General features: G+C 51.7%; 1 protein-coding gene across 2 annotated transcripts in view; it reads right to left on the reverse strand.

The window, feature by feature from the left end:
* Positions 1-17458: 17458 nt before the first annotated feature.
* PIK3R6 (phosphoinositide-3-kinase regulatory subunit 6) overlaps positions 17459-21414 on the reverse strand; it is a 30337-nt gene continuing 26381 nt past the window's right edge. Inside the window, exon 20 of one of the 2 annotated variants that reach the window (XM_051634986.1) lies at positions 17459-18854. In XM_051634986.1, the coding sequence (XP_051490946.1) occupies positions 18779-18854 (76 nt within the window). In that variant the 3' untranslated portion in view covers positions 17459-18778. Of the gene's footprint in view, positions 21331-21414 lie in introns of both variants that reach the window. The other variant, XM_051634985.1, reaches the window with a different exon arrangement.

Genomic DNA, 21414 nt, shown 5'->3' on the forward strand with positions numbered 1-21414 from the left:
GCACATCTGCCTGTAACCCTGATCCCTTTGCCTTCTCTTCCCAGCAGGGCAGTGGCAGCCAGTTTGCGCCTGCTCGGCCCACCAGGGTGAGCACAGGCACCCTGCAGGAGGCCACGGGGGACTCCCTTGTTGGAGCTGAGAATGTCTGCACTCACACACAGGCGGCACTCCTCCAGGTTAGAGAACAGCTAATATTTCCCTCATGGTTTGTTTGTTTAATCCTCTGGGAGTAACCAGTTTTCCGTTCTGTTCTGTTGCCCCCAGTTCCTTGATAACCTCTTTTTCTTCAAAAATTGGAGTTGTCTTTGGATCTGGCACCTCAGGAATGAGACAATTCATTGTTATTACTTCTGATTGTAGGGCTGCTTCTCGAGCAGTTTCATCTGCCAGCCCATCTCCTCTAGCTTGTGGGGAGTTTCCTTTCTGATGCCCATTAACATGCACTACTGCTACTTCTTCTTATGAGGAAAGGCTGAGGGAGCTGGGTCTCTTTAGTTTGGAGAAAAGGAGACTGAGTGGTGACCTCATCAATGTTTACAAATACGTAAAGGGTGAGTGTCAAGAAGATGGAGTTAAGCTTTTTTCAGTGATGACCAGTGATAGGACAAGGAGTAATGGATACAAATTGGAGCATAGGAGGTTTAAGGTGAATATCAGAAAAAATTTTTTTACTGTGAGAGTGACAGAGCCCTGGGACAGGCTGCCCAGAGAGGTTGTGGAGTCTCCTTCTCTGGAGACATTCAAAACCCGCCTGGACGCCTTCCTGTGTGATGTACTCTAGGTGACCCTGCTCTGGCGGGGGGGTTGGACTAGATGATCTTTCGAGGTCCCTTCCAACCCCTATGATTCTATGATTCTATGATTCTATGATTCTATGATTCTATGATTCTGGCAGCATCAAATTCTGCAGCATTTGCTGAATAAGTTCTCCATGGGCCAACTCCTTCCCTTTGCTGTTTACCAGTCCCCGCTTCTCCCAGATTTTCCCAAAGGTATGCACTACTCCAAAGGCATATCTTGAATCAGTGTAAATTGTTCCTTCCTTGACTTCTAGCATCAGTAGTGCTTGGTTGAGAGTGTATAATTCACATGTTTGGGCTGACCATCCATTAGGTAATTGCCCCATTTCTTTGACTTCACTGCTTACCCCTTCTACAGTAGCATCCCCATTGTGCCGCTTTCCCTGAATCACTCTTGAAGATCCATCTATGAACAGCTGAAGTCCCGCATGCAACGGTATATCCTTAAGATCTGGTCGGACCTTGGTTTGGTATTCTATTAGGTCCAAAAAACTGTGTGCTAATTCTGAGTTATCATTATCACCTTTCCATAAAAAGGAGGCAGGGTTCAGGCATGACTCTGTTTTTGAAGTTAAATCGTCCTTTTCCATCAATGTAATCTCATACTTCAGGATCCTAGAGTCTGTCAGCCCCCTACCAGCTTTCTGAGTCAGAATTGTTTTTACTTGATGTGGTGTGCTTACACTTAATTTTCCCCAAAAAGTTAATTTCCTGCTTTCTTCTATCAAAAGGGCAGTTGCTGCCACTGCCTGCACACACTCTGGCCAACCCTGGGATACTGGGTCTAAAAGTTTAGACAGATAAGCCACCAGCTGCCACTTCCCCCCCATTCTTGGGTGAGAACTCCCAAAGCTGCTCCTTTATCCACTGTGGCAAACAGACAAAAGGGTTTATCTAAGGATGGCAGAGTCAAGACAGGGGCAGTTATTAGTCTCTGCTTCAGTTCTTTGATTAGTTTTGCTTCATCATCAGTCCAAATAAGAACATCAGGTTCCTCTTCTAGTAATTTGAGATATAAAGCTTTTGTCTTTTGTGCATAGGCTTCAATCCACAGGCGGCAATTCCTTTTTTGTCCGGGGAAGTGGCAGACTTAGGATTCCCTGGATCCTTTCAGGGTTAATTGTCTGCTTTCCTCCTGAAATAAAGTGTCCCAAATATTTACCTTCTTCGTCCACATATTGGAGTATTCTCTTTGAGACTTGTAGGCCCTGTTTCCCCAAAAAATTTAAAAGTGAATCTGTGGCTTGTTTTATTTCTTGCCATTCCCTTCCTGAAAAGAGATCATCTACATACTGCAACAATGAAACCTCCTGAGGTGGTTCAAAATGTTCCAAAACTTGTTCCAGCACTTGCCCAAATAAAGTAGGGGACTCTGTAAACCCTTGGGGTAAAACTGTCCACCTAAGCTGTTGTTTACGTCCTGTCTGAGCATCTTCCCATTCAAAAGCAAACAGGTCCCGGCTTTCTGGATCTAGTGGGTAAGCCCAGAAAGCATCTTTGAGGTCTATGACACTAAACCATTGGTGTTCATGTGGTATTTTACTCACCAGTGTATAAGGGACCACAGGGTGCCAGATTTTAACAATTTCATTCATTTTCCTCAGGTCTTGCACCAGTCTGTAAGATCCATCAGGCTTCAGTATTGGTAGGACAGGTGTATTAAAAGGAAACATGCAGGGTTCCAATAGCCCATCCTTGAGCAAGGTTTTAATTACCGGCCAAAGACCCTTTTTTCCTTCAGTAGAGATGGGATATTGCTTTTGCCTCACCACCTCATTTGCCTTTTGCAATGCGATTTTCAAAGGGGTTATGTTCAAACCTCCTCTATTACCATCTCTGACCCACACCATGGGACCTATGCCAGCCTCATCTTGTTCTGTTAACACACTCATAGAAACAGCCATACATTCTGAGTGAGTTCTAATTTGCAAGCCCAATTGTATAATCATGTCCCTGCCCAATAGGTTACCACCTGCCTTGGGAACATACAGCAACTGCTCCTGGGCTTTTCTATTCCCACTTTTAAGTGTCGTAGGTTCAAATCTAGAAACTGCAAACCCTTCTCCCTCTATTCCTGCAACAAACACTAGTTGACAGGTTAATTTTAGCCCAGGAGGAATATAGTTTAAAGAAGTTCTGCTTGCTCCTGTATCCACCAAGAAGATTACCTCTTCTTCCTGGGGTCCCACCTTTATATTTATCAAGGGCTCTGGGTGGGACTGAGAGAACCCCTGACCCCATCACTCCTGAGTTTCAAGATCCATCGCAGACATCACCCTCCCTTCTCTCTTCAAGTCTGGGCACTGCCTTTTAAAATGCCCCAGCTTGCCACAGTTATAACATCCAGCTGAAGGGAGGTTCCCAGACAATCCTTACGCTGATAGTCTCCTACTTGGTTCTGCACTTCTCCCTCTTGTTCTCCGTTCCCCCTTCCCTCGGCTCTGTTTCCACTCTCTCTCTTTCACTATGGGTTTGAGTCTCTGCTTCACAACCTGGTCCATTGTACAAACCATCATTTTAACCTTCTGTTTCTGTTTCTCTTCCTCCCGATTCACATACACTCTCTGTGCTTCTCTCAATAACTCCTCGAGTAGTTTCTCACTCCAACCTTCTACTTTCTGCACCTTCTTTTGAATGTCTGGCCATGCCTTAGTAACAAAATGCACTTTTAACAAACCCTGGGCCACCAGATCCTCAGGGTTCATCCCCGAATATTCCCTCATCTGATCCCATAACCGTTGTAAAGTATCTGATGGGGACTCATCCTTCCCTTGCTGGAGTTCAAATGCCTTAATAAAATTTTGAGATCTCGGGGCAGCCTCTTTAATTTCCTGTATTATTAGTTCCCTCAGGTCTTTCATGTTATTCCGGTGTACAGGGTTATTATTATCCCAATTGGGATCCACACTGGGGAATTTCTGCTCTGCTGGAACTACCCCTTGCTGTGAGGGTTTCTCCTTTCCCATTCCTGCTGAGCCACCCATCTAATCACTCCCCATTCTTCTCCACTGAACAGAATGTTCATGATGGACATTAATTCTGCCCAGGAATAATAATTAGGACCCAAAAATTGATCCAATTGTTCAGATAAGCCAACAGGGTGCACAATTAATGATTTAATTTCCTTTTTAAACTTCCGCACCTCAGTGCTTCTCAGCAGGGCACTGACATACCCCACCTGTCCGTGGCCAAGAGGTACTTCCCGGAGAGGAAACAAAACTTCCACCAAGCCTGCCCATAGGTGGTTGCCCCCTTGGATGGGAAAACTCTCCAAATCTCTTTTACATTGTTCCAGTTCTCTTCTCAATTTTGGAAAACTTGTCAAAGGGGAAACACTCACAGCTTCCTTGTAAGTGCTGTCACAGTGCTCAGGGTCCTGTAAAGGGGGAGAGGAATTCACAGGAGTGTGTGAAGTAGGGGGAGGATTTACAACACTCTCCTGGTGCTCAGGGTTGGGAGGGGGTGGAGGAGGGTTAACAGGACCGTCCTGGGGATCAGGGTTTTGTGCAGGGTTGTAAGAAGGAGGTAAACATTTTAAAGTGTCCCAGGGCTGAGACTCCTTCATATGCGAAGAGGGTCTCGAGGTGGGTCTCATCCAGCACAGAGCATACTCACACTCCCATACTCACACTCCTCCAAAGAAAAAGGGATTTTTGCATTCACATAAAAAATCATATCCTGGCACAGCCAGCTATTATCCAACCCATACTTCAGCCAAAATACATGCTGCCACTGTATAGGTTCCTGTGTCCATACAAACACACAATAGTTTATCGTCTTTTTCTAATCCTTCCCTTTAGTACCTGACGTCTTCCCAGTACTTTAGCATCCTCCCTAAAGGACCATCTGGAGGAATTGCTCCCGAGGATATTACCTTATCCTCCCTAGGCCTAGTGCTTTTAGTTCCCATACCTGAGACTCTCCTTGCACTGTCTTGCTCTCACTTTGTCCTTCTCCAGCTCTTTTCCTCGCAGAAGAACAGAACTCGCTTCGTACTAATGTATGTCTCACTCACACACACACACGAGTCTCAAACCACCAGGGCGATACTTAAAAGTCAATTTTCTCTCCTTGGTCCATGCACAGAGTTTGCCTGGTCGATATCAATGTGCCTACTTTCCTTTATCCTTTATTCCCTCCTTTGTGGTTCGTGGGATCTGTTTATAACCGGTCTCGGGTCTTGGTCAGTCTCTCTGGAGCCAGCGCTGCTGATCCAGCGAACCACTGAAATCAACAGGTGCACCTTTCCCTTCTTCGGAGATGATGACTCCCTGGATGACAACTTCGGATCCCAGACGAGCCCCCAAATTTGTGAGAAACATTTGTCACGCCAATGAACAGGCCCAAACAGATCCTTCAGCAAAGAACAGTTTATTTTCAACTGGCCCTGCATGGAGGACAGAGGGCCCTGCAGGGATGACAGTTGGTGCTGCCGGGAGGACACTGGGCCCTGCAGAGAGGAGAGCTGGTCCTTCACAGAGGACATAAGGTCCTTATGGACAGACAACTGGTCCTGCTGGGCAGACAACTGGTATTGCATGGAGGACACCAGGCCCTGCAGGGAGGACCTCTGGTCCTGCTGGCAAGACAACTGGCCCTCCAGGGAGGACACCTGACCTTGCAGGGAGGACACCAGAATCTGCAGGGTCGACCCCTGGGTTAGGAGATCGTAGAGGACATGATGGATGCTCTCCTGATCTAGAGATGGGGTCCAAGGGAACACACTGTCAGTGAGGGGGTCTTGTCTTCGGGGCGAGGCCCTGAGCACAACAAGCCCATGACCCAGGGTATCCCAATGCAAAACACCCCCCTGCCAGTCCCCCCAGGGCTCCCACCTTTCTTCAGGGAGAGCAGCTGCTGGTTCTTCTGAGTGGCTTCCAGCTGGGCCACCTGCCCCCTCAGGCCAGTGTAGAGGTGGCTGAGCTCTCTAACCTGGAGGAGTGCCGCCTGTGTGTGAGTGCAGACATTCTCAGCTCCAACAAGGGAGTCCCCCGTGGCCTCCTGCAGGGTGCCTGTGCTCACCATGGTGGGCCGAGCAGGCGCAAACTGGCTGCCACTGCCCTGCTGGGAAGAGAAGGCAAAGGGATCAGGGTTACAGGCAGATGTGCAGCAGCACCGGGGGCTGGCTTGGACCCACCAGCGCTTGCTGATGGCAACGCGGGGAGGACCCAGAGCAAGCGGAGCAGCATTTCAGCCCCAGCTCTTGCTCCCCAAAACTTCTTTCCCACAGGGAAGCCCCAGGTCCCAGCAGGAACTCGGGCTTAACTCAGACCCTGCTCTAAGGGCAGCACACGGGCCGTGCAGAGCCCGTAGGAGGCGGCTTGGACAGGGGAGCACCCAGGGGACCAGCCAGAGCCTCTACCTTGGAGATGCTGCTCTCCTTCTTCCCTTTCCTCCTGGCCGGGAGCAGACGGCACAGGGCCCCAAAGTTGACCATCCACATGTCTCTGGGCACGAGGATCAGGTCCAGAAGCTGGGGCAGGCCAAACAAGTCCATGGTGCTGTCCTGTCTGCTACAGCAGAGCTGACCAGGGGACACCAGAGGCTTTCTGCCGGGGGTATCAGTCTGGTGAGTGAGAGAGATGGGTAGCTGATAGCCTTCCTTTTCTGGGTGGAAGGGGTTTCCTTTCTGCCCTCCAGCATCCCTGCAGCAGGGCAGGAGATGGAAGGGAGGGAATAACAAAAAAGAGCAGCATGTGGCTGCAGCTGTGGGCACCCGGGATGTGGCCAAGGGGACACGGGGCGGCTGGGACCCCCTGGCTCTGGGTCTCCCTGACGCTTGTTGCAGATCCTGGAGCAAAGCCTCTGGCTTCCCAAATTCTCCTCTGCTTCTCGCGCAGAGCCGCCCCTCAGCCCAACCTCCCCTCCTTTCCAGCAGAACTGGGGGCTGTGATTTCTCCAGGTGACACCCCCCCTTTCCCTGTGAGCGTTCATGGCTCTGCTCAGGGCAGGAGGCACATGGGGGCTTTGTTGGTGTTCAAATCAATCTCCTTTAAAAAAGAACTACACAACAAGAAAAAAAAAATTAAATCCACACAACAAGAAAAGAACAGTTGACAATGTTTTATTAATTTCAATCTAATTCAACAGAATGAAACCCAGTCAAACCGTCCCTTTCCTCAGGCCTGCAGTCCCTGCCTTTCCTCTTGGTGGCCGGGATGGACAGGAGGGTTTGGCCGGGCACCTCCTGTCCTGCCTGGCTGCCGGCAGCCTCCTGGGCTTTCCCCCCTGGAGCGCGGTGAGGAGAAGGACGGCAGCCGGGGCCCGGGAGCAGGATGGAAAAGGGGCATCTGCCAATGAACTGTGGCACGAGACGGAGGGGCACTGGGCAGGGCTGGGGCTGCACTGCACGGGAGGAGCAGGGGCTGGGGGGTCCTGCTCCCCCCTTGGAACCTCCTTCCTTCACGCTGGGTGCCAGCCATGGCCGCGGGGCAGGGGCTGGCGTGGCTGGGGGACAGGGAGAGGGGCTGTCAGGGGGCGAGGGTCCAGCTCCCTCCCGGGGGCACTGGCAGCTGCTCAGCAAGCAGCAATCCTTTCTGTGCCACACGCTGCCTGGCCCTGCAGCTGCCCCAGCTCAGTCAGGAACAGACAGTGCAGGGGCCAAAAGCTGACCCTCCAGACATCTCGCAGCAGGAGGACGAGGTCCAGCAGCCGGGGCAGGCCAAACAAGGCCACGGCTGCTGTCCTGCCTGGTGCCACAGAGCTTGCCCAGGGGGGACCTGCTGTCCTGCCTGGCTGCAGAGATGATGGATCTGGTCCTAGGGGTCAAGATCCTTGGGAGGATCCTCGGTGACTGGGAGCGATCCTCGTGGGCTGACACTGTCCTTGTGTCCCTCTGCCTTGGGGACAGCCTGGGCTTGTCCCTCAGGAAGCCTGGCAGGAGAGAGCAGAGAGGGCCGGTCTGGGGGGAGCCGGGGGCAACACAGAGGGGGGAAAACCTGGCCCCCCGTGGGCACTTTGCCTACCCCACCGCTGTCCCCTTCACCCCCAGGGTCCCCGCACACGCCCGCCCCAGCCGTACCGTTCCTGAGCGGAGCCAGAGAGCGGCTGCCTGAAATCCAGGGACATTCCTGCCTCCCCAGGTAACCCTGCCAGCACCAGCTCTCCCTGGGGAAACTTTGGCACGGAGCCCTGCAGACTTCTCAGCACCTCCCTCCCAGCCCTGCTCATCCTCCCTCTCTCATCCCTACTTTGCTGGGGGGCTGGAGCAGCTTCAGGGCACTGGGTTGAAGGGGCAGGAAATGCTGGGGACGCTACAAGGGCAGGTGATTCTGAGCTGGCTCCCTCAGTCCACCTTGTCCGCTTTCTCCTGCAGCCTCTCCATGAACAGGGACAGAGCCTTCCAATGCAGAAAGAAGCCCATGATGCCACCGTAGGGTCAGAGCTGCCTTTGGCCAGCCCAGCACCCACCACCTCCCCACCCCTGGCCAGAATGAACCTCCCGGACACGCATCTGGAACCTCCCCAGGGCTGCCAGCAGGGTTGGCAGGGGGATCAGTCCCCTGTGGTGCCCAGCCCAAGCTCTGCCTGCAGGCTGCTCCAACCCCACGGGGCTTTCGGCCACCAACCTTGAGATCTTCGTCCGTCTGCTGAAGCTTGTCCATGAGGCTCCTGGTGACCAAGGTGAGCGCCTCGATGATCCTCTCCAGCTTGACAGCTCTGACCTGGATGCTCGTCAGCAGCTCCTGGTCCTGCTCAGGGAGGAGGGTGACAATGTGGTGCCAAGCAAGGGGGGACTGGCTGCCCCGCGGGGACAGCCCCCGGTTCCTGGGCCGGTGGCCACAGGCTGCCAGTGGCAGCAGGATAGCTGGTGTCTGTGCTGCAGACTGGGCTGCCTGCCCCTCTGCCTGCCCCTCTGCCTGCTGCTGCCCCGCGCTCTCCACCATCACTGACAGCTTGTCCAGCTGCAGGGAGGGGAGAAGGAATCACCTGGGAGATGGGATGGATGTGGCCAACAAGCCCGGGTGGCTCTGGAGGCTCAATGGTGCCATCCAGCCAGGGGACGGGGACAGGAGCCCGGCCAGGACCACCCCGCCGAGCCAGGGGGCTATGGCAGCCCCCCCTGCCTCAGCCCCTCCTGGAGCTGCTCGGCTGTCTTGGTGACCAACTGCTCCAGAGCAGCCTTGGTCACGTCCTGCTGCTCTCCCAGCTCAGGTGGGCACGGCCCGCACACCTCCTCCCAGCGTGGAGGGAGCCCTTTGGCTCTCCCCTCCCCACCCAAGCCCCCCAGCATCTCCCCAGCTCCCCTGGGGACCTCTGCTGGCTCACCTTCTCGTTCTGGCCCTGCCAGACACTCTCCAGGCCCTGCCGGGAAGACACCTGGCCCTTCAGAGAGGACACCCGGCCCTGCAGGGCGGACAGCTGGCCCTGGAGGTCAGACAGGAGATGGCAGATGCTCTCCTGGTCTAGAGATCCTCGCTTTGTCCTCAGGGCGGTGGTCGCCAGGGTGGCCTCCTGCAGGGTGCCCGTGCTCACCCTGGTGGGTCGAGCAGGCGCAAACTGGCTGCCACTGCCCTGCTGGGAAGAGAAGGCAAAGGGATCAGGGTTACAGGCAGATGTGCAGCCGCACCGGGGGCTGGGTTGGACCCACCAGCGCTTGCTGATGGCAACGCGGGGAGGACCCAGAGCAAGCGGAGCAGCATTTCAGCCCCAGCTCTTGCTCCCCAAAACTCTGTCCCTTTCCCACAGGGAAGCCCCAGGTCCCAGCAGGAACTCGGGCTTAACTCAGACCCTGCTCTAAGGGCAGCGCATGGGCCGTGCAGAGCCCGTAGGAGGCGGCTTGGGCAGGGGAGCACCCAGGGGACCGGCCAGAGCCTCTACCTTGGAGATGCTGCTCTCCTTCTTCCCTTTCCTCCTGGCCGGGAGCAGATGGCGCAGGGCCCCAAAGTTGACCGTCCCCGGGAGCAGACGGCACAGGGCCCCAAAGTTGACCGTCCACATGTCTCTGGGCACGAGGATCAGGTCCAGAAGCTGGGGCAGGCCAAACAAGTCCATGGTGCTGTCGTGTCTGCTACAGCAGAGCTGACCAGGGGACACCAGAGGCTTTCTGCCGGGGGTATCAGTCTGGTGAGTGAGAGAGATGGATAGCTGATAGCCTTCCTTCTCCTTGTCACCTCAGCAAGCGATCCCAACTGGGGGGTCACACGAGTGGCAAAGTGAGCCCCGGCGTGGGGTTTTTATAGGGCAGAGAGGCTGAGGTCACAGAGCAGGATTGTGACCTCACCTGTAGCCAGGCAGCGCTGGAGGGCTGGGGGCTGCAGGTCTGCAGCCTGGATGTGGCTGCAGCATGGGGCGGCTGGGACCCCCTGGCTCTGGGTTTCCCTGACGCTTGTTGCAGATGCTGGAGCAAAGCCTCTGGCTTCCCAAATTCTCCTCTGCTTCTCGCACAGAGCCGCCCCTCACCCCGACCTCCCTTCCTTTCCAGAAGAACTGGAGGCCGTGATTTCTCCAGGTGACACCCCCCCCCACACTCCTTTTCCCTGTGACCACTGTTCATGGCTCTTCTCAGAGTAGGGGCGAGGTTGGGTCTTTCTTAATGTTCAAATCAATCTCGTTTAAAAAAGACCTAAACGTTAAGAAAAAAAGAAATAAAAAAATCCACAGAACACAAAATAAACAGTTTATGATCTTTTATTGGTCATTTGGAGTGGATCCATGGGCTGAGCTTCTGTAGAATCCAGTTCTGGGGACTTTCTGGGTTGGAGCTAACACATCACATTGCCAGCCTGTTGGGATGGGGAAAAGCATCCATAGTTTCTTGGGCTGGAGGCAGTGAACAGTGGTGACTCATAAAAGGTGCCGTGATTTAGATCGGTATATTCAATTATTTGATCAGCTTTTAAACTTTGCTCCCAGCAGCAAGGCTACTAACTCTCCATCAGTTCTGACAGTGAATGGCTACCAATCTCTGGGACTCTGGAACATCAGCTCAACTCTCATCATATGAGCCTGTGGAGAACCAGCTATTAAGAACTCTATAAATATTTCTGCCACTCCAGCCTGACTCCTGGGCCTGTCTCCAGCACAGCCCTCTTCCTAGACTTAAACATCTGCCCATGTATCTGTATCTCATTATATTTTCTTGCAGCTTCAGCCTTCTCTCCCAAAGACAGCATTCACAAAGAATTTGTCTGAAGCTTTTTCTCAATTACTTAATTCATCCCTGTATGTTCTTTTTACAGACCCTCCTCTGTGCCTTATATAGCTTGTGCCTCACTCATCACCTCAGGGTAGTGTTCCAGATGCTGACTCATGGACAGCCATTCTCCCAGGCCTGTTTGTCCAAATTTTCAATAGCTATTCCTTCACTTTTTCTTGCACTGCTCCATGTCCCTGGGAGAGTCTTCCCTGCAGGTCTGCAGATGCAGCACGGGACCCTCTTCCAGCTCCTCCCATGAAACTCTGCTTGCACAAGCTGGAAGCAGAGCTTCTGGGTACCTAAACTAGCTCAGAAATGTTTTAGAAACTGCTGAAGTGCATTACCAGACAACTCTGTCCACATACCTGCTCTAAGTCCCTTAGAGAACCTGAAGGAACTTGCAGGCTGTGACTTCCTTTTTAAAAAAGCTGTGTTAATCCTTGTGCAACAAATCTCATTTCTCCAGGTTTCTGATCCACAATGTTTTGCAGCTGGCTTGGTACACAAGTCCGATTAACTGAGTCCCCAGAACTTCCTTTTCCACTTTCCATGTATACAGTGCTGAGTCTGACTCAAGTTTATAGCCACCTGTTTGGTCAAATTCACCACTCAAATATGGAGTCTATTGCCATGTGCTGGTTTGCTCAGATGACTCAAACATCAGACTGACAAAAATCCCTTTTCTCGTTCACATCAACAGCCTTCACAATCCTTTCTTTCTATTGCTCCTTTGTTACAGGCTTTTCCAAATAGAAGTCCTAGCTTAACTCCTACTTTGAACTTGTAACTAGTTTTGAATCTGTCACTAGCTGCTGGTGCCATTAATTCTAAGACCAGCTTATGTCCATGCCTGTTTGGGAGCCTGCTTTTCCTGGGAGCTGTGGCTCCTTTTGCAGAAAAGTCCTCAGTAAGGAAAACATCTGACCAGAAACTGTTGGTTACAGAAGGCTGTCCCCACCACTCTGGCCAACCCCTCTGCTGCTTGCCTGTCTTGGGCCATCCCATGCTTTGCCTTGGCCACCTCCAGGATGCTTTCTTACAGCAGGGGAGCAGTCACCGTGCAAACAAACCTTGGCAAGATCCCTCAGGCCAGCTCAGCCACATTTCTTGCAAACAGGTAAACTGGGTCAAGGGCCAGGCCTTGTTTACGGCTTCCTAGAGATCAGCTCAATGCTGCCCGTTCAGGCTGTCACCGCTGCCACCAAGGGAGCACCAGCACAGCCCGGCCGGTGCCGCGGGCCAGCAGCGGGACCCCGCGAACCCCCGCGACCCTCCCGCCTGTGCCCTGGGCACGCTGTGCTGCTGCGGCTCCTCTGCGGGCGGCAGCACTGCGGGGACTGCAGCCCCGGGCACCGCCAGGCCGCGCTGCGGCCGCGGGCTCCCCGCCGCGGGCCGGCTCCAGCGGCGGCCGGGCAGGACCGCACCGCCCCGGCAAGGCGGCCCGCGGGCTCGGGAGCCTGGGGCCCGCCCGGCCCGGCTGCGATGGCTGCGCCTGCCGGCCCGGCCCGCCCGCCACTGGTGCTGGCCAGGGGAGGCGGCCCGGCCGGGGCGAGCGGCGGGGACCTGGGCTGAGCTGGGTGCAGCCGGGCCGGGCTGTGCTGAACCGGGCATGGGGTCCGCGTAGCGCCCTTCCCGCGCCTGCCATGCTGTGCCCCGAGAGCGGCCGTGACGGTGCCCCCGCTTGTCTCCACCGGCCCGGGGTCCGCGGCGGCAGAGCAAGGAGAGCGGCTGGCGGTGAGCGCGGCGGGGCCGCCACGTCCCAGCCGGGCCCGTTCCGAGAGGCCCCCGCGCGGGGGGCGCAGGAGCCGCCGGCAGCCCCTGGCGTCGGTTTGCGACACACGCATTCACTGTGCATTTTCTGATTGGAAGGGTGTGTATGTAACCTCTCATCTGAATATATGTCATAAACAGCTAAATTTCACTACCTTCCAGTTATCTTTTTTTTTTTTTTTTTTTTTTTTTAACAGATAAACTGTGTAACTTTCCCTCACCCTGAGGCAATCCCGGAGCAGCAGTTGCTGAAACAATATTCTTCATTCAGTTGTGTCAACATGCAGGTCACAGCTCCTACGCATCAGCTTTGGGGGGAGGAATTCAATTCAAGTTTGCTTTTTCACCTAAAAACTTAGCAAAATTCATTTTAGCAAATGTATCCCTGAAATACCTTCCTTGTTTGGAAGCAAAAATTAAGAACTACTACACTAGTAGTAAGAAAGCACTAGTTAAGTGCTTACTACAAGAGCACTATAAATTAATAAAATAAAATTATTTATATAACATCTTAAAAATAAAAATCTGGCCTGCCAGATACATACTGTGTGTATTTAGCACTTTAGAATTAATGGTCATTTCTATGTGGCATCATCACATCACCAGCCCATTCCTCACATTGAAGTACAGATTATTTGATCCCATCCCGGGGCTGTGGGAGGAGGCTGAGTAGCAGGCTGGCCCCGCCGAGCCCAGCAAGGAGCTGGCAACCAGGAGGCAGCGCTTCCCGCGGCCCCTGGGGCAGCGGGCGCAGAGGGGAGCCCAGAGATCTGCTGCCCCTCACCAGGCAGTTCGTGCTGAGCGTCCTGGCCTCTGCAAGAAGGAGCAGAGTGGCTCTGCTGCCTACCACACACACAAAAAAAGGGACATGGGGGATTTTTTTCCCTGAAGTGGTGGCAGGAATGTTTCAGCTTGGTTCAGGTCCTAAGAGGAGTCACGGTTTGCTGCAGTGTTTTCCCATTTATGGGGGAAAAAGAACAAAACCTGAACTTTTCAGTTCAGTCAGGTTGACATTTGAGAACCAAAGCTTTTCATGCTGATGACAAAGAGAGGAAACACTTTCTCTTTTTCATGTAAAATCTCACCAGCTCCAACCTGTTCCCACACAAAGCAAACATTGGCAGTGGATACTGCCCAGCGCACTCCCCTGCAAATAACCCTGCTGCTTTCAGCCCTGTGGGCTCATGCTGAACTACCTCAGCAGCAGAGAGGATTGCTGCAGTGGGGTAAGGAATCAACCTGGTTCTGGTTTTGGTTTGAGACACTTTGTTCAGGTATTAAGACTTCCCTCCATCCTTCCCCTTTGCTTTCAGGGCTGGCCTGTCTGCAGCATCCTTCCCCTGCCTGCTGCAACTACCCGGCCCATCTGGGCAGCCACATCAGCCCCCCTCTTTTCACAGGCTACTGTGATCCAGCCCCTTATCTCCCTCGTAGAAGCCAGCCAGACTGGCTCAGGGCTGATAGGATTTATTTCAATGAAGGTTAGAAAACAAACTTACATCCTGCTCCCACAGCAAGCATTGATCCCTTTTTACATCATTCCTGGCTTTCAGCTTTCCCAAGTGTCCCCAAATGAATTTTGCTCCCTGACAGTTTAAGCTGCTTTAGGGCAGCTACTCCAGGGTTGCAGCTCTCTGCTCACAGCTCCTTCTGATACTAAAGCATTTGTTCTGCTCCTCTCTTTTCAGGAGCTCAGGAGGGGCTGGTTGTTGAGCACTTTCACCAGGCGTTTCCATAAGGGAACAGATATTCTGGTGCTGGTGGTCTCCAGCAGTCCCCACAGATGCAGCAGTGCCTCTGCTGTGGCTGTTGGCAAGATGCAAGGGAACACATAGAAATAGGCTCACGAATGACAGAATTCAGCAGCTCAGTGCAGTTGGATCTCCTGAACCTTCATTTGTGGTGGGGAATACCCTGCCTGCAGCACAAACTCTGCATTTTTGTTCCCAAGCACTGAGTGACTGTTCATGGTCCTGCTTCACTGCAGTGCTCTGCAGCTGGCTGGTCTGTGTGCTGTATCCTGTGGTTGTGCAGTGTTCCCGGGGGCTGTTTCAGTGGCTGTGGTAACACTGAAATCCCAGAGTTGTTTTCAGCCCCAGAGTTCTGGTTGTCATTAAGATCCAGAAGCAAGGCAGGGGTTAATGGCATTTTTCTTGCTTTAAAACACCTTTCCCCCATGCTGTGCTGATCCCAGCACTGTTTGAAGGTTGCTCTCATCCAGCTTTACAGCCTGTCCTCGGAGCCCTGCAGGGACTGTGGGGTGACACAGCAAGTCACCACACAGGAGCACACGTGGACTCTGGCCAAGCCAGCGTGGCATCAGCCACCATCCACTGGAGAGCTGTTTGTGTCTCTGCTTGGCATCACGGTGGGCACACAGAGAGAGCTGGGGGCATTTTGGTGAGACAGAGTGGCTTAAAGAACTGTATCCAGGAGGGACTTTGAGAGGCTGGGAGTCCCTCCAGTGAGCTGGAGAAGGAATGCTGCCAGGGGAAACCCCTCACACAACTGTGCCAGGAGGGTTTGTGCCTGCAGGCTCTCCCTCCAGGCTCTGTTATTTATGGATGCACCCTGTTTCCTGAGCTCTCCCAGTCTCCAGGCAATTGTGTGCACCCTTATCCCCTTGAGGTCTACCTGCCATGTTTCTCCAGGCATTTCCCCCAGACCCTGTGCAGATGGAGCTGCTCTGAAGCTGGCAGTTCCTGGATTCAGGGTACACCTGGCCACTGTCCCTGCACTGTGGAAGCTCTGTGATCTGCATTAGCTGCCCACGATTTCAAGGGCTGAAAAAAACCTGTGAATTCCCTTTCTCCCACCTGCACCAAATCATTAACATGAGTTCATGAACTGTTTCTGCTCTATCAACAAGCAGCTCCTGTGGTCAGTAAGACCAGCAGGCTTTGGAGGAAGTTTGGAGGAAGCCAGCACTTCAGCCCTGTCCCAGCCCAAACCTACATGTGCTGGGCCAAAGCACTGGCCCTGCCAAGGGGATGGGGAGCTTTGAAGTGACAAACCTGGAGGGGCAACAGGCTGCAGGGACAGAGCACAGCACAGAGGGGACTCGAGGAGCAGCAAGCTTGGGCGTTATGGACTGCTGCTCCCAAATCTCTGCAGCTCAGCCATTTTTGCCCATCCCTTCACAAAAGAGCTCTCTGGCCATGAGGTGTCTCTCTGTAACACGGCACGTAGCTGCCAGGTCTGGAGGAGAAGACACCAGCTAGAGAGGGCCAAAGGACACTGGTGTCTTTCTATTCCTACCAGATTATTCCCCACCTACCTCAGCCACATTCAAACATAAAACAAACCAATCAACTCACAATGAAAATGTCGATTTCTGCAGTTTTTTCTAATTATTTTTAATTGACATTCAAAGGATCGCACCTTCTGATGCAGATAATCTCTGACATCTATACAAATAATTTATAATCCATCTACATCATTTACAGCTGTACAGAGTAACCTCTGGACACCGCAGACCATGGTCCAACCCAGCTCATGGTCTCTTTGCTTTGTAAAATTTGCCTTGTGTGCCAGGGTATGTGAACCCCCAGATGAAGCCCCAAGGACAAAGTGGTGTGAGGAGAAGCTGGGCATCCCTTAAATCCTGTGTTATCTTATGCAGCAGCTCACAAAGGAAAATAGCTGATGCAAGTAGGCATTTCCTGACTTGTTTCTGAGGCTCCTTGTGTAACCTCAGCTTTCTTCAGGGCCAAAATGTTTCCTGCTGAAGTCTGGCATTGGTGAGCATCAACCACTGGTTACTTGTGAAGTGGAAAACCTGAAGAACTGAACACTGATGCTGAGATCTTGCAGCCTTGTAACTCCTGTGGGGGGATGCTAAGGCTTGGGGACTGTGGAAGGAGTGGGAGTGGAGGGCCATGTCTGCCAGCATTTCAAGGTAACTTCAGAAATCATTGTGTTGCTCTTGCCTAACGTGATCTTTCAATTGTTGGTGCTAATTTGGAATTAAATATTTCCTTGGGACCTGGAGGCTTCTTTGTCAGCACTTGCTGGCCCCTGGTGGTGTTTTTCAGTGGTTGTGTTGATCTGCACGGTACATCCAAAGTAAGAGTGAATAACCCTTTAGCTTGGGGACAGGAAGCCTGTTACGCCAGGTGACAAAGCAGGACAAGAGCAGAAGTACAGCAGCCCTGTGATTGTTGGCAAAGTCCAGAGAAGTCTGAGGGTTGAAGCCCTAAAGCCTTGTGCATGTGGCAAGAAATGCAAAGGTTTCCATGGGACTGAACCAGCCAAGACAATGCCTCAGCAGTTCTGTGGAATGAAAGCTCCTCTCCAGTACCCAAACTGGGATACAAGGAGGTAGCCTCCTTGTTCCAAGTGTGAGCGGTTAAACAGAAGTGACTTTCCAGAGGTGCAGCTCCCCATGGCCGGGCAGAGCTGGCACAGATAGGACAGAGGGGTGGATTTATCCCCATCCTTTGGGGCAAACAGTAGTGTTTGCCAATGCCACTGCAGCTTGGTCAGCATCACCCTGTAGCACAGAGCTGGGTCCAGGGACTGCCCACTGGTCACAGCCAGAGGTGACTGGGAAGAGCTGCTCTGCACATACACAAAGCTAAAGGACACTTTCTTTGTGCTACTGATCCAAGCAAGCACCCCTGAGTGAAGACAACTCAGATAACAAGTTATTTGGGAGTCAAAAGTATAAAAAAACAATAGTGTCATAGAAAGAATGACAAATTCCCTCCAATGAATTTAGGGGAGACTCCCTAAATTCAAAGTCAATAAATGCACACTATATGTTTCTTTATTATTTCAGTCAGCCACAAATTGGAATGAAGCCAAGGCCCTCCTTAATGCCAGGTTAGTCTGAGCCTGCTGCAAACCAGGGTAGGGTTTCTACACTGTAGTAGCAGCAGAGGAAAGGAATGGAGAAGCCTTGCAGGCATCCTGCACATCCATCATTCCCAGGAGCACTACTCCACTCTTCTACATCTCTTACTGTCCTGGTTTGAGCCAGGATGAAGCCTTTACCTTTTCACTGCCAGTTGTTCTGCTACCACTGCTTTAGCCAACCCCACAAGGCATTTGCTGCCATCCACCAGTCAGTGTAGAGACAGAGTTTCAGCCACCCCTCTTGCTCGGCCATGTCCAAAGCCAGCTGGATGGCTTTTACCTCTGCAAATGGACCTTCTCCTTCAGCTGCTTGTGCAACTAGTCATGCAGGACTCCACACGGCAGCTTTCCACTTTCCTACAAGATGACAAGAGGCGTTGGTGAAAAGAGCAAATTGTTTCTCCATCTCTGGCATCTTATTATTTCTGTCAGTCATTTGTTCAATGGCTGAGGTGTGGAACTGATGGGGATCAGAGATCATGTCTCCATACTGTTGTGCTTTCAAAGCCAATTCACACACAGCTGGGCTTTTGTTGTCATCAAAACATCCCATGAAGGAGAATACATGGGTACATGCTGCTGGTACAGCCTGCACAAACTTCTGGCGCATGGGTGTGTCGCACAGGACGTCATCAGGATGTAACCCTTTTTATCATAGATCACCTCTCACACAGCTAATTCTCTCAAACACATGATGGCTCTCTCAAGAGTGGGTGTTCTGCTTCTGCGCCATTCAATGTCACCCTTATGGGTGTATCTCTCCCTTACACCTGAAAGAAGTCAGTCCCACAGGGTGGTAGTTCCTGTCCTACTACCAAGTGCTCTATCAATACCAGCATCTCTGGCCAGAGATCCCAACTGCTTGGCTTCTCTTTCATCCACATCAAAGCATTGGAGCAACCAACAAAGAAGTGGCTCACCTCCATTGCGGGTAAAGTCCTTTCTCATGAGGCACAGTTCCTTCAGAGAGAAAGGTTGGACAAGATCATCGTCATCATCTGCTTGAGAGCGGCCTGCTTTTCTATCTGCTTGAGAAGGGCCTGCTCCTCCACCTGCTTGAGAAGGGTCTGCTCCTTTATCTGTGTTAGAAGTGTCTGCTCCTTCAATTACGTCTTTTAACATCACTTTTAAAAAGGGGTCCTCTACTGTTAAACGTGCTCTTGGGGTTTCAGATGGCCGTTTCTTTGCTTTGCTCCTCGTCACAGGATTAACTTTAACTTCTGCTCATTTGGATTGAGTGGGAGTGGCCTTGGTCTTTGCAGCAGCAGCAGTGGTGGCAACAGCTTTGCCTGTGGGGCAGTAGCAGTGAGTGGAACAACACCTCACCCTAAGCATGCACAATACATTATAAACATTCAGCAGACACATCCCTACTGAAACAACGCTATTTAGATCAAGAGCTGGGAGATTCAGCCTGAGAGAAAACAGAGAAGTAAAACTGAACCTGCTACTGCCATTACCAACATAGACCTTTCTGTTCACATGAGGATTTGTTCTGTACACACATAGGGCCACCATACAGATCAGTATCAAAACCCCTGTGATCAGTAGAGAGGTTATTACATGGTTGATTATGACTGTAGTCCTGTCGATAAACCATTAAACAGTAACTAGAGCAGCTACACAGAGCAGTATGATCATGGCTGCATGCCACATATACAATTACAGGTTGGGAAAAAGGTCCAGCAGAAACATTGCAGAAAGTGTCTGTTCAGTTTTCAACCTGTCAACATATTCAGCAGAGGTGTTGCCCATTGCTGTCTGAGGGATTCCTCCCATCAGAAGTGGAATTCTAAATGTTCACCAGTGAGTGAGATTTATAGCCTGGGCTAAATATACAGCCCCATATTGGGCACTAATAAATTAATGTCCAGGTTTGAGCCTGGATGAAGCTGTTTTTCTTTTTACTGTTTTGTTTTTTTTTTTTCTTCAGTAAGCTCTCTTTTAACTAGCAGCAAGTTTTCCAGCTAGTGGACTGATAACATTGGAATGGTTATGTTACTGCTGAGACATCAAGGACACTTTGCTCTGCTTGCATGCTAAAGCAGCAGAAGAGTTGTATCTGCAACCCTTCCATAGGGAGGAGCGGACTAGATGGACAGCAAATTTGGGTAGAGATATTCCGTACAAATATATACACGTAAGACTCGATATAAGGTCAGGGATCACCGAAGTCCAGCCCCTTCCTGTTTCTTCCTCCCTTCTCTCCTGTCTATGGGCAGCATCCAGGGAGGACTCTGTCCATCCATCACCATTGACCTCCAGGCCCATGCATCCCTGCCCCTCATCCCTCTCCCCTCAGCTCCTGGCTGCTCTGCCCTCTCTGCAGCAGCTCTGGGACATTCTGGGGCTGCTCACAGCTCAGGAGATGCTGGGGGAGCTGCTGGGGGTAGGGGGAGGCAATAGTTTTGCACATTCCTGAACATACTTGTATATAACTGTACATATTTTCTTATTATTAGTATTTAATTAAAGCTGTCTAGTTTAGTTTTCAGTCCAGAAAGTCTCTCTCTCCTTATTCTTTCTCCTTTCCCTACGTGGGTGGGAGGGGATCAAGAGCATATGGTTTAATTGCTGATTGTGAGTCAAACCGTGCCATGTACCCACACCGCAGGCACAGATCAAACCCAAGTAGCAAAGCAGACTGGGATGGAGAGGTATTGCTGACTGACTTCATGGAGAAGGTCCACTGCTGCTGGGGTTGTAGGTGTTTTTTTTCTGGCATGCACAACTGGAGGAACACAACTGGATCTCCTGAGGCTCCAGGCCAGATGCAGAGAGGTTACATAGCAAAGCCAAGCAAAATCTCAGGTGGCCTCAAAGATACAGCTCCAGCGTCAAAGAGACGTTGTGCAGCCTCTGTTGTCTGCTCCAAGGTTTCTTCTTCAAGCAGATGTATACCATTCCCAGCCGAGCATATCCCACAGCACTGCCTAGGCAGCCTCAGCTCTTCCTGCCCTGTCCAGCACTGCCAAATATTGTCTTGGATTCCCCATGTCCCTGTTTCACACCATTCCTCACCACTTTGTGTGGCCTCTCTGAAACAACTGCAGGTTTTCCACCCACTTCCACAGAAGCTGAGTCAAACACATGCTCTCTCCATTGTGGTCAGGCTTACAACGAGGTTTCCTAAGTCCTCCATTGCTGGGCAATAATTGCTGGTTTGCCCAAATACATCACTCTGTGTCAGAATGAAGAGTTTGCTGTGCAGAACCTAGCACAACAGGCCCTGATCCCTACCAGGCACATCACCAGGATAAATATTATGGACAGCAACTGCCCTGTGATCCACAAGCAGAGCAGGCACTATCACTTCAGCTGTATTTTCCCCGGTCTTCTTGAAATTGAGAAGTTCAAAGGTTTTTCCTGACTTGTGCAAAAGGTTAAAGCTCAGTTCTTCACCCTTGGCGGGGGGTGTCAGCTGTGGTCATGGCTGTCAGCCAGCAGGGCACAGCTGTCCTCCCTGAGCCCTGGCCACCTCTGCTGTTACAGCTTTTTACACCATTACAGTTGTAAAAGCACTGTTGGTGGCTTTTAGTGTGTTTTCTTCCATCTCCTTTCTGATGACCCAATTATACATCTCTCACACCAGCTTTTTCCTGTTTTCTTCATTGGATAGTGCCTGCAAATGTGTTGATAGGCAACAGAAGAGACTTGGGCATGTATTTCACAAGCCCTACATCTTCTGTTTCAGGCAGGCTGAATTTCATTGCCCTTGTCTTTTGCAAGCAGTAGCTGGGCTCTAGGCAAGGAGACACTTCCACACTGCAAGAGCACAAGAATATATTTATTACACATGTGAATCTGCCCTTGAGGGCCAGAGTCTGACCTCAGACTAAACATCAGGTC

This window comes from Apus apus, chromosome 17 (assembly GCF_020740795.1).
Source record: "Apus apus isolate bApuApu2 chromosome 17, bApuApu2.pri.cur, whole genome shotgun sequence".
Taxonomy (NCBI): Eukaryota; Metazoa; Chordata; class Aves; order Apodiformes; family Apodidae; genus Apus; species Apus apus.